At 34.3% G+C, this 14,343-nt stretch overlaps 1 protein-coding gene across 3 annotated transcripts in view; it reads right to left on the bottom strand.

The window, feature by feature from the left end:
* Nucleotides 1-14,343, bottom strand: part of RNF217 (ring finger protein 217) — a 146,351-nt gene that overhangs the window by 41,419 nt on the left and 90,589 nt on the right. For all 3 annotated transcript variants that reach the window (XM_061207289.1, XM_061207288.1, XM_061207287.1), the window contains exon 3: nucleotides 11,221-11,385. In XM_061207289.1, coding sequence (XP_061063272.1) covers nucleotides 11,221-11,385 — 165 coding nt within the window. The remainder of the gene's footprint in view (nucleotides 1-11,220; nucleotides 11,386-14,343) is intronic.

A 14,343-nucleotide genomic window follows, 5' to 3' on the forward strand; every position in this document is an offset into this window, starting at 1 on the left:
AAGCAAGCTGTACTAGCTTGAGTGAGTATTTCTCACTCTCTATTTTAAAACTCCTTAATTATATGTCTCTGCTCAAACCCTCTCCCAGTCGATAAGATCTGAAAGGGCCCAGATCATGTACATCTTGTTTGTTATTTTATTAAAGGGAGTTGCACTGATCCTGTCACATAGCATGTTCTCAATAAATATTAAAAGAACAAATGAGTATTATCCATGACCCTCTAATTGCCAAATCCAATGAACATGTTTTTAATTCTTATCTTATTGTATCTCTCAGTGTCATTTAATCAGTTGATCACTACTTCCCTCTGACCTTTGATATACTCTTGCTTCAGTGACACCTTTTTTCCAGGTGCTCCTCTTACCTCTCTTAGGTTCCTATTTCTTCACTTATCTCTCTTTTTTTTTTTAAACATCTTTATTGGAGTATAATTGCTTTACAATGGTGTGTTAGTTTCTGCTTTATAACAAAGTGAATCAGCTATACATATACATATATCCCCATATCTCCTCTCCCTTGCGTCTCCCTCCCTCCCACCCTCCCTATCCCACCCCTCTAGGTGGTCACAAAGCACTAAGCTGATCTCCCTGTGCTATGTGGCTGCTTCCCACTAGCTATCTATTTCACATTTGGTAATGTATATATGTCCATGCCACTTTCTCACTTCGTCCCAGCTTACCCTTCCCCTCCCCGTGTCCTCAAGTCCATTCTCTACATCTGCATCCTTATTCTTGTCCTGCCCCTAGGTTCTTCAGGACCATTTTTTTTTTTTAATTCCATATATATGTGTTAGCATACGGTATTTGTTTTTCTCTCTCTGACTTACTTCACTCTGTATGACAGATTCTAGGTCCGTCCACCTCACTACAAATAACTCAATTTCGTTTCTTCACTTATCTCTTAAGTCCATCCATGAATCACCACTTTGCACATACTCTTTGGGTGATCTCTTCCATACTCAAATGGCTTCAACTTCCCTCCACTGGATCTCATTTCCTAATTTCCACTGCAGACCTGGCTCCTGAGCTGCAGAGTCATGTAGCAACTGTTTGGGGGTCATATGCACCTGTATGCCTTACAGCCATTTCAAAGTCAGATAAGCAAAACCAAACTCATAACCATTCCAAGGCTCCCTAGCCCAACAACAACAAAACTAAGTCCATCTCCATGATTTTATCACAGTTTATGGTATCACCATCCATTTAGATACTCAAGCTAAACATCCTGTTGTTATCCTCTTCTCACTACTCACATCCAGCTATTGAACAAAATCAGACAGTTTTAGCCCCAAGATATTTATCGAATACTTCTCCTCTTCTCCAGCCTTTGACCATTATCTTAGCTCATACAATCATCATTTCCTTCTAGATGTCTACAACTACCTTCATATAATCAACAGCAACCAACATAAAATATAAATTGGTTACCACCATTCCCTTGTTTATAACTTTTCAGTCTGGAGGATGAAATCCAAGTTTCTTAACATTGCATGCAAAGCCCAGGCTTCTGTTTGTTTCTACAGCCCCACCTTTCACCACTTCCTTCTGTGAACCCTACTCTAAGGGAACCACAAAGCGCTTGTGGCTCTGGTACACAGCACTCATTTCCTGGCTCTGTGCCCTGTCCTTTAAGTGTAATACTCCCACTCCTGGATACCTTTCATCATGCCAAAATCCACCCAATAATCCTCAACAACCTAGCTCTCCCTGCTTTCCCCGAGATGAACGGAGATGTCCCCTTTACCATGAACTCTCTTATAATACTCTACGCAAAGCCCTGCTGAAGTGCAACAGTGTTTTATCATCTTCCGTGTAACCACTGCGTCTCCCCTTCTGTGGGTTTCAAGAGAAAAAGGACCATGTTGTACAGAGCACATAATGGATTCTCACTAAAAGTACATATAAGGAGGAAAGAAAAATGACATCCATTCATTAAACCATTTTCTATTTAGTGCTAAACAGTGCCCAGAACTGCTCTAAATGCACCAGGTACCTCAAGGATCAAAACAGATCAAAATCCCTGCTCTCATGATGCAAAATATATCCACTATTTCAAACAGTGATAAGCAATATGGTGCTATGGAAAAAAATAAAGCCTATAAGGAGCATATTACCTATTGAGGTAGGGGAAAGTGATTACTGAGAAGCGGAATTTTGCTCAAAGACATGAAGGGAGAGAGCTGGGTGTGTAGATATCTGGGGAAAGAAAATTTCAAAGGGAAGAGCAGGCATGGACACCCTGAGAAGGAAACATGCCTCATGTTTTTGAAGCACAGCCAGGAGGGCAGTGTGGCTGGAGGAGGATGAAGGAAGTAGAAGATGACGTCAGAGGAATAATGGGGTGCGGGCGCGAGCAGCGTGTGATGGGGCACATGGTCACCGTAAGGACTAGCTTTTGCTTTGTGTGAGATGGGAGCCACGGAGGACTTTGAGCAGAGGGGTACGTAATCCGCCTTATGTTTAGTAGTCTCGTTCTGGCTGCTGGGCTGCTGGGTTAGGAACATTGTGAAGAGTAAGAATCCAGTCAGGAGGCTATTGCAAAAATCTTAGAGGGAGAAAGATGATGATGTCCTGTACCAGACTAGTGACAGCAAGGGTGCTGAGATGTTGTCAAATTCCACATATATTTCGATGGTACAATCTACAAAAGTTAATGACTGACAGTATGTGTGGGTGTGAGAGAAAGAGGTCAAATTCTTGACTTGAGCAGCTAGAAGGTTGCAGTTGTCATTTACTGAGATGGAGAAGCTATGAGAAGGCCCATCTTGGGGACAGGAGAGTGCACTGTGCTGGAGAAGCTCACTAAGGCAAGTGAAGATATTGCTTAGGAATTTGGATATACACCTTTTCTCATAGTTCTCCAAACTTTGTTGCTCTGCCTACTGATTGCTGCTACCAGCAAAACTTGTATCCTGTTTGGAATTCTAAGTTGAGTTTGCTGCAGAAAGAAAAAGCAATTCTTAAAGCATGAAATCAAATGAAAAGAAAAATAAATGAACCATCTTAGAAAGCTTTAGATCCTTGAGCAAAACTGGCCCCATAGGTATCCAAATGGAAAACGGGCAGATTTTTACTCAATTATTCCCTGTCTACACAGCTCATTGGACTTCATTCCTCTCAGAAGCCCTCATCTCTAACAGAGGCTCTCCACAGGGGCTCTCAGGCCCCTGGAGATGCTTCAGAATTTCTTTGATAGGGGAATGTTTGGTTGTCACAAAGGTGGCTGATGCTGGCATTTCGGGCTGTTCTTCAATGTTTGGGACATCCCACACAGAAGAGAATTAGGTTCCACCCATACAATTTTCAGACACACTAGACATTCATATAGGTGAAAATCTGTTTAAAAATATCTGAACATGTTACCTAACTTCATTTTATATAGAAACGCAAAATAATGTTTGTATGGTTTTACTAGATAATTTTTTAGTTACTGTATAACTATGGTGTAAACTGAGAAAGAGTGATTGTATTTAGAATCTAACTTCATTTTATATATAAGCCCCAAAGAGGTATGTATGATTTTAATGTATCTTGAATTTTCTAGTAATATAATTGTATACATTCATATGTACATATGCATACATATATATATATATATATATATATACACACACACACATATATATACATATACACTAATTTTGTCCTCATTTTAAAATGTCAGATAAAAAGGATAGCTATTGATAATATTTAAGCTTCACTTCATGGTTTCTTAAATCCAAATTTATGCATTTTAAATGGGTTCAAAAATCTGACTGCTACTTTTTGTCTTTTAATGTCATGGTACCTGAGCATTTACATGTTGAAATACATATTATTTCATTATATTTGCACTTATTTTTATTCTATATTACGAGGACAATATATTGATTTTTAATGAAATGTTATATGTACTCACATTATGCATTTAATCTCAGACAGTAAACAAATATTGAAGTTATTAGTCATAAAAATGGGGCATTGGATGAAATACAGTTTATATCCTAGAAAATATTTGTCACCAAACAATCAGGCTCTTCTCACAACTAAGGTCTAGGCTTTGGCACTTCAAGAAAACAGTAGCAGTGATAACCACTGCTTCAAATTTAGTGATTTCAAGCAATCTGGAGAGTTAAAGTGGGTAATTAGTGGTCAAGGAGAAGCTATTTTATTTTCTACAACGGGCACTATTTAAAAGCAGTCACCAGCTGCTGAACATACTTTTGCAGCGATGTGTGAAGTGCTAGAGAATTGCAGGATTATCTATAAAATCCAACATTAATACCCTAAGTTCTTTCCTCAGCAACCATAGGCTATATAGCTATAGCTCAGATATAAGAGCCCACAGACAGGGTTTGTGCTAATTTGATGTGAACAGGAGCAAATTAATCTTTTCTCTGAATCAATACATTTTTGCCAAAAGCATCCTATTACAGGATTTAAGAGAATAAAATATCTGAAAGGAAATATCTTGACAAGCAAATTCCTTTAATTCCAAATTCTCAATAAATTATGGATGAATATAATGCACTTTCCCCTGCCTGCCTCTTGGTTCAGTTACTTAACCTCTCTGAAACTGTTTCTATACCTTGAAGTGGTGGTAATTACCCCTTTCTCACAACTTTCTTTTGAGATTAAATGAGACAAAAAATGTAACTCACATACTATTGAACCTATCATTTTATTATTACTGTGAAACACCTTAAAGTTTTATCAAAAGGCATTTAATAATTAAGATTTGGATGGCACATTGGAACTTAGCATCTTAGTATCACATCTGAGGATTTGATGAGATAATATGCGTGTAAAACTGCAATGGAGAGTAACATGTAGTGAATATCAATACATGTAGATAGTATTGCCATTATTATTACTGTGCTAACACTACAAAGAAAGACAGAGCGTTGTGCAAAGGCATTTTTATGAATAAAATAAAGCTGGCATATTAGAACTCAGCACTCCCTGTTGATATCTTGGCATTTCTTAAAAAAAAAAAAAAGGGACTGTCCTGCCTCCTAAAAATAGGATATATGTTGACCTTGGAATAAAATAAATGACTTAATTACCCTTAATTCATAAATCACATTACTTATATATTAGCCTATGAAAATGTATAACTTCCTAATTAATTATCCCTATTCAATGTTTTGTAAAATGTCCTAACTAGAGATATGTTATTATTTATATAAGAGAAAAATTAAAGTGGTCAGCTGCATGTCATCTAGTTGGCTATGACTATATTTGTACCACATTATATAAATGTTTACATAAGTATTTCTCTTATCTGACATTAAGGAAGAAGGTAATTTGGGGTAGGGATGTTTGAGGAATTCCCCTTTAATTTCCCAAATTATAAAAAGCTAACCATTTTGAGAAATATTAACCCCAACTTTGCTTTAGTAAGCCCAGTATTCTTAGAAACATTTAACTTTTACCTGAGGAAGGAAAAAGAAAATGTACTAGCCAAATCCTTAGCGGTTGCATAGGCAAATAGAGATGTGTAAGCAGCTCCAGAAAGCTGTGATGTCAGAGTCCTTCTGTTCTCTTGTTAGGTTTTATTTATTTTCACTCATGAACTATTTCCAACATTTAAAATTTAAAGATGATAGTGTAACAGACATGCATGGATTTACCACCGATATTTAATAATGTTAACATATTACAATATTTCTTTCAGAAATATTTTTGAAGAGATAAAACTTTCTTTATATACTGCCTTTTTTATAAAATTGTTCCTTAACTTTAACTTCCTGCTGGCTTTAAACTGGCTTGCCTCAAATTATTGGGTAAAAGGGCCTGAAGGTGTGTCCAGCTCTCTTTTGAAAGTACGTATGTTAAAAAAATATACTCAGAGGGCAGAAATCTGGCCTTCGTCGAGTTTTGAATGTTAAAACCCCATTTTAAAAAACATTTAAAATAGAAAAACATGATATAGCTAAAAGATAAAACCTGGTTAATTAACACTAATTGACTAGTATTAAACCTTTTGAGGAACAATCAGAAGATTGGATCATTAACCATTCTTACAGAGTTCTCATTCACATTCTTGAAGGTTCATGATTGTTTTTATCTTTAATGATGCTTATTATAATATTAAACAATAATATTAGAGATTTCTAATTCTTCTAAAATCTAAAATTGTTCAGGCCTTTAGAATCATCCAGCTGGGGTTTGCTATGACCTAACACACATTTATTAATAAACTAAAATAAATAATAGAAAGACTTTCGGGGAGTTCCCTGGTGGCCTAGTGGTTAGGATTCTGGGCTTTCACTGCTGTGGCCAAGGTTCAATCCCTGACTGGGGAACTGAGATCCTGCAAGCTGCACAGTGCTGCCAAAAAGAAAAAAGACTTTTTATAAAGTATGTGTTGAACAATAAAATTATAGGTGGTTGCCATTTTCTGGAAAAAAGGAAATGATAAAATAATTTCTTTGTTTTTTGCTTTTAATTTAGTTAGTGGGGTATCACTCTACCATTTAAAGAACTATCAGTGTATACTTTGGAATAGTTTAAGTATTTCAGGCTTTGAAATGATAATATATATTAAAAAAAAATTTGCACTTAATATTGTTTCCAAAAATTTTCATGAACAATTTAAATCTAAAGGATACAAGTGAAATTGCTTACAACTGCTTACTTATTTGTTTTGTATTGTATAATCTCATGTTTGTTCATTTTTAGGTGTGTATCTCACTTTTCATTTTCTTTGACTTAACAATTTTTTTTCTTATTAACTCAGAGTTTAGTATCTAATCTGTGCTATAAGACACAAGTCTCAAATGAATTTTTGCATAAAACTGAACAAATATTCTAATACCTACAACAAAATTTAAATCTGCTATTTGCTTTAAATTTAATTTAAATTTAAAATTGTCATGACCTAGATTTAGTCTTGTGGTAACTATTTTCCAGAGAGACATTTTAAAATTAGCATATATTTCTGGTAGGTTAAGAATTTATACAAAATAGAAGACACATTTTTAAGATAAAAATTGGTGTCTCACAAGTGACTGAAGAATACTATGAATTAAGGAAGCAATGAGACTCAAAAAAAATGGCTAAGGAAAGTTGATCTTACTATGCTACTATTAATTTTTCATAAAAATGTCCTATAAATAAATGACTTCCATAAATGCTTGTATATTTTTACCCTAGTATTAAAAAAAACCACACTTATGAATAAGTATCTTGATTGTATATGGGAGAAAAAAATGTTTTAATACTCATTCTGATTATCTGCCAAAATTCAATTATAAATAATAATTTTGATTTCTCATCATAAGTCAAATCTCTTCATAATACTATACCATATACTAAACTGATCTTTCCACCTGAGATAAAGATAAAAACTCATTACAGGATAAATAATAATTATAAGCTAATGAAAGAAAAGTTGGTTTATTTGGAATACTAATTGAAATAATGAATTGATTATCAAACCTTGTATGGATGGGAAAATTTTACAAAAGCATAATCATTTAACACTCACCAGTACAAGCACAGAAGTTTTTTAAAAAATTAGCAGCTACAAGATTAGCGAGCTCAGAAAAGAGCTCTTATATATATTAATTTAACATATGTTTAGAGAAAAATTACAAATCAATGGGTAGGAGGACACATTTAGATTAGATGCTATTAATTTGGAAAAAATTAGTGTATGTATCCAATGCATAATAAACATTAAAATAAGTAATGGGTAGATCAAAGAGTTAAAATATTTAGAAATTAAATACTAAAAAGAAAGAAAGAAAATAGACCATTTATCAAGCTTCTGGATGACAGGTAACTTTTTAGGCTTAGGAGTAAAATATTTATAAAAGATATATAAATATAAATATATGCACATATCATATATATCTGTGTGTTTATGTGTGTGTGTTCTTTCTTTCCAAAAATAAAAAGAATGATATATTTGGTCAAACACAAATTTTTAAAAATTAAAAACATGCACACACATAAACCAATTAAGTTTAAAAAAAAATTATCACTGATATAAGAGAAAGTAATAAAAGATAGGAGAAAATATGTCAGAAAAGGAATTAATATTTTCAAATAGAAAATAGAGAGCTCATATAATTTGATAATAAAAAATATCCCCAAATTGACCCAAACAAGTGGGCAAAGGATATGAACAGATAATTCAAAAAGGGGCATTTCAAACTCAAAAATACATGAATTTGTACTCAATCTAAAAGCAAACAATTCAAAATACAAGAACAAAATATTTTTAAAGTATTAAATATGCATTTAAAAATACTTGAAATGCTAATAAGAAATGATCATACAGAAATAGGTTCTCAGATTTTTCTGGTGGAATTATAAATTGTTTCAGTCTTTTTCAAAAGCCAATTGGCACTATGTACCAAATACTGAAAACACTGATATCCTTTAACCTAGTAATTCTGTCTTCAGGAATATATGCTTTTAAAGATCCAAAATATGGAAAAATACATATTCAAGATGAATATCAATACATTATTTATAATATATAGATATTTTTTAAAAAACCCCGAACCCAAACAAAGCCAGGTTTGGTAACTAATAGCAGAAGGATATTTAAGCAAATATTACTTAGTTAATAAATGTTACGAAAACTATTTAGTAACATAAGAAAGGTTTGACATGTTAAATGGAAAAACAAAGCATATCAAATTATCCCCATACTACGATTCTTTTTTTTTTTAAAGTTACTTAAATAGGGGAGAGACCGAGGAGACACTAATATGCTAACAGTGAGTATATTGGAGTGGCAGGACTCTGGTGAATTCTTTCCCTCTCTTTTCCAAATTTCTATCATATGTTATATGACCTTTATGAACAAAACAATCATTTAACAATCAAAATAATTATTAAGATTATGAATCAATCTAAGCAAATATACCTGTGCAGGGTACATAAATATACTTTGGTCACAACAAAATTTTAAACACATTTGATCATTATTGAAAACATATTCATATGAAAATATATGATAATTGTTTTGTTCACCTGGAAGCACTGTGTGAAATTTTTTTCATAAACTCCTAGCATCTTCCTTTTTCATATTTATAAATTTTAAAAGGTTATTTATACAAATAAAGCCTTGGAATATAAAATATTAATACACTGAATAATATCTCCTTGTGGATTTCTAGTATTAGAGAGGCTTCATGTAAAAATGTAGAGGCAAAAATGTAATTTTATGGTCCAACAACAATGACAAAAAATCACAATTAAGAAAATGCAAAACTTTAAAGTCATATGCTTATAAAAGCCCTGAAACTATTTGTATTCAAAACGAGTCATAAAATACGACTTAAACTGACATAAATTTTATGGAACCTGGATCTCACCAGCAAGTAGATTCTCCACTACAAGGTAGTCACGTAAACTCATTCCAGGGTTCTTTGGCTCCTTTCCCTTCAGCTATTTAAAAGGTAGTTCATTTTCAAACCCCAACCTTTAAGCTATTATTTCAAAAGAGAACCAGCATGTATGCGTCCTCTTAGCTGTTTATCTATATTTGTAAAAACTGTGGGAGCTGTTAGTGTATTCAGTAAATTCCTTACAGCTGGGTGGTTTTTCTTTCAATACATCAAGAGTCCATTTAATGTTAGATTGAGGGATTACAGTAACAAATGTATGTTTTTATGTATTACCTCAACTCATTCAGAAAATCCCTAACATATAATGCTGCAGTAGTCCTCATTTAGAGCTCATTCTTAGAGCCAGGCCAACTGGTAATTGTTTCACAGCTTTCCAGAGAGATATAAAGTATACTTATGAACAAAGTGTCAAGCAGAATGACTTAAACAGCGCTCCTGAATTCCTACTGGCCTTTATTTAGTTTGAAACTGAGCAGTACCTCTGAATAAATTGGAAAGGCAACAGAAAGGGGGAAAGGCCTCATCTTCCCATTGCTCTTCAATGGGTAAAAAATAAAAATCTACTGAGCAATTGATGCAGTGATCTGAAGCAGCCTTACTAACACACCACTGTCAAGCAATTATACTCCAATAAAGATGTTAAAAAAAAAACAAAGGGATAATTGTAGATGAATTTGCCTTCTACAGGGAAAACAAAGAAAGCTTTAACTCAAACATCTGTAGACATCACTTTTAAGAGAGCCAGGCCATCCAAACTATTTCAAAAATTTCTTCCAATTGCTAAGAACATAACATGTTATTTCAGGCAATGCTTTACTTACTATACATATAAACTAGTATGTGAATTTGGTGTAGTGAATCTGTGCATTATATTTATTCTCATTTATAGGCTTCAGAATATACTTTTACTACTTCAAGCTGCATTCACATGATTAATTTTAAAAATTTTCCTGATAATTCAAATTTCATTTATCTTGGTGCTAAGTCTCCCGGAAGGAATTGCAAAATTATTCTTGAAAGAAAATAAGGCCCGATTTAGACATGATTATCAAAAATAAATTTGGCAAAAAATGGAAACCACACATGGTGGAGTGTACATATGCATATACATACACATAATTTTCTAAAGTGAGCTTTAAAAACAACAAACAAACTTCAAACTTCAACAGATCCCTATCCTGTAAGAGTCAAATCCAAAGTTTTCTGGCTGGATTTACGTGCTGATTTGTCTATAGGAGATCGTTCCCTGGCTGTCTGCATGGTTGACTTTCAACATCTAGGTCTCTGCTCAAATGCCTGCTAACTCTTGATTACTTGCATGATCATCAAGAGAAAACTGAAAAATGGGATTCATAAAGTCCTGATTTTAGCTCTTAGCTTCTACCTCACCAGATTTACAAAAAGGGAAATGACCAGTTTAATGTAATCCTAAAGTGATAAGCAATGGCAGAGGGGAAAAAAACCAAAGGATTACAAGGATTCAGAGCCTACCTAATTGAGAAGTGATTATAGTACATGTTGGCAAACTAGAAATAATACTTTATATCATTTTCATATGAGCTTTTTCCTGTACACACATCTCCATTTTTAAGTGGAAAATTAGAATTCTGAAGTTTAAGATCCATATTTATATGTAGCCTCCTTAAATTTTGAAATGTAATGTGAATAAGAATATACATTGTTTATATATAAAAATCTTCATTTTAGTTATGTAATATAATTATTATTCTAAAATGAAACAGCAAATATTCTTTTTCTCCACATCTGCATTAAGAAAGTTATACATAGAATTCACTTCAATATTGTAAATAGTATTGTTCAGTGATACCCAGATGCACATGTTTCTTTCCTTTCCTCCTAAAGGTTGTCTCACCTTGCACTTTGGACACTTCTGGGCATTCCTCTGCCCATGCTCAATTTCGCTGGCCCAGTGACGCAATAATTTGTCTCCTTTTTTGTACTCCTTGCAGTTAACACCTTCATGCCAAGGAGAGTGGCACTTAAAACACCAGACGAATTGGCAAGTGGGGCACTGGATCTGCATAAGGAAAAGTAATATTAAGTACTAGTAGATATATTAAATTGTCTAAAAAGATAAGAATGGTGATGCTTAGGGAAATTAGCTAAAAGGCTATAATTGGTCCAAATTTAAAATACCTCCCCCTATACAAAACTGAAACTAGAATAAGATATGATTGTTCTGTTATTAAAGGAGGAAAGAACTGCTTTGGCATGGGTGATTTGACTGTTTGTAGACCACACTAGAATTGAACCCTTCGGATATTCTGGAAATCAATTAGGCCTTAAGAAAACCCCTTAGATTGAAGCACAGAGTAAAATCTGAAGGCTCACAATGCCCCAGATCCACACTCAGGCTTCTGCCCTTGAACTCGCCTGTCCCTTGAACCAATTTTCCAGGCATTTCCATTGCTCTTCTTACCAATGGCTTCATTCACTTTTATAAAATCAAAGCTCCACAGATGCTTCATCAAATGAAAAATGCACTGGCAAATAAACTACTATACCAGCATTTGCTATGATAATGGATATCCATGGTTTGCTATTAATCTAAGGGAGGTTCATTATAAAAATAATATAAAGGATCTTATTAGAAATATATACGTATGGTGGTCCTGTGGCCTGTACCTAGGAAACCATCAGAAGATGTCTTTGTATGTTCACTATGTGGAGGTGTATGTGAAAATGCATGTGTATGTTTTGAAAATATCTGTCTTCCACTTGACATGAAAGACACTTTATCTGACTTCCTGTATTTTGAATAACAGTGCAGCATCCCATTCTCGCAGCATATTTCTGGTCCTCACTCTCTAAAAACATATGAGCATAACTTGACTTTCCCAGTTCTGTTTGATTAAAGTGAATTAATAAAATGTCTCACTGTAAACAACAACTGACTATTCTCGGTGCTCCTGCAAATTACTTCACTGAGCATGACTGAATTTACTGACTACACTTTGAAGATTAGTTAGAATTTCTTTTGGTAAACTGTATACAATATCACTACTTTCTTTTTTGGAAAACCACTTTTTTTGACAATGGTGGTTCCAATCTACAGATTAACTGAGTGGCAATTACAATCAGCTCTTCTGTTTATACCTCAAAGCACAGCAGTATTCATCTATGTCAAGAATAGATAATGTTATTCCTATGCAAATATGAGTAACAAAAATACTTTCTCTTTTACTTTATATCAAAACAAAATAGTATTTTGTCATAAAATTCTAAAAATCTTCATGTTTGTTTATTTATTAAAATGCTGTTATGTGGTAATGTTTATACTGCTGCATTACATGCATAATTTATTTTTATCAACAAAATAATGCTGTAAAGTCGATATGAACATCATAAGTTTACAGATGAGGAAACTAATGCTCACAGAGATTAAATAACTTGCCCAAAGAAACATAGCAAGTAAAGTTGTCTGACTTCAAGGCCAGCATTCTTTTCATTGTGCCAAAACAATTCCTCATACTAAACAGCATTCTTGCTTTGATGACTGAAAACCAAAGTGTAAAACTCAAAGAAGGTCATGTGGTTAATCTATTCAGTAAATCAGAATTCTATATGACTATCAACATAAGGTGAATTTTGAAAATCCCTTTCAAGATTTTACTCTCATAAATTAGGAGACCCCTAATAAAAGGATGATACTATTTAGTCATTTAAAATAACCATTTTTGCCTTTTCTGATCATTAAAGTTAAAATAAGTTATTTTTAAAGTAAGAAGAATAAGAAGAATGAGTCGAAGTGGGTAAACTCCAGATAATAAAACAATGTAAAAAGATCACTTAAAACAATGAAGAATACATGTGAATATCACATGGGGGCCTATGTGAATGTAATTTTTGAATGTAATGAATGAAATGGGGAAGTTGAAAAGACTCACTTTTCCTCCTGCTTCTGCCTCTACATCAGAAGGGCTGGAATATTTAATTCAGTTCTCTTCTATCAGACATTATACATAATTCTAAATTACTGAACTCTAGCATTGTTGAATTAAAAAAAAACAAAACTCTTTGGTTTTTAATCAGTCAGTCTTAGATTATACTTATGAAATGAAGAATGACTGTGATGGGTGCTTTGAAACTGGGATTAACTCAAAGGATGTCAGACATTATAATGGTTCAAGGATCTCTGTGACCAAGTGCTGAACTATCATATCTATGGATCTCTAAGGAAGACAATTAGAAATGTAGGTTCTCCTAAGAATGATAAGGAATCTAATACTCGGTGTCCTTCCCAGGGACTCTGGCTTCCAACTTCACATAATAAACAACTAAGTTTCGCTGCCGATCCTCACAGACAACACAGACTTGGTTGCAAACTATGAAAGGAGTTTTGCGGCAAGCTCTCAAGTGAAGATAAATAAGTTAAATTCAGACTGGCCTGCTTACTGTCTCACTGAAAACATTAAAATAACTACTGCCTTGCTTTGGATTAAAATAATACAAGGGCTAATCACCAATTCCAACCGCCTTGTTATTCAAAGACTGCACCTGAATTGTTTAAATACTGACTTTTTGGTTTGAAGATGCCTTATTCATTCCAACCGTAACCATATTCAAAACTGTAGACACGAACACTGCATCTTCCTCCACACGAAATGCCGTCTCACAGCCACAGCCCTCCCGCACAGAGTGCCTGCCTCCTGAGTCATTATGTTCACACGGAGGTCACCACACTCTACCCTGGCTACTCAAAGGGCAGCTGGGGGAGCGGCAGCCTCAGCCACACCTGGGAGCTCGTTGGAGACAAAGAATTCATGTCACACCCCCGACCTACTGAGCCAGAGCCTGCATTTGCGTCCCCACGTTAAAGTATGTGGCCCCATAGCACTGGCCACAACTGATTACACCAGGGATGAGTCCCCAGGCTAAAAGCAGGGATCTACTTGTGCGCAAGAAGCCTACGAGGTGGCTGGCAGGAGCTTTGGGCAGAGCATGTTCCTTGTTGAACAGTGATTAGCCAAGACAG

This window comes from Eubalaena glacialis, chromosome 12 (genome assembly GCF_028564815.1).
Source record: "Eubalaena glacialis isolate mEubGla1 chromosome 12, mEubGla1.1.hap2.+ XY, whole genome shotgun sequence".
NCBI lineage: Eukaryota > Metazoa > Chordata > Mammalia > Artiodactyla > Balaenidae > Eubalaena > Eubalaena glacialis.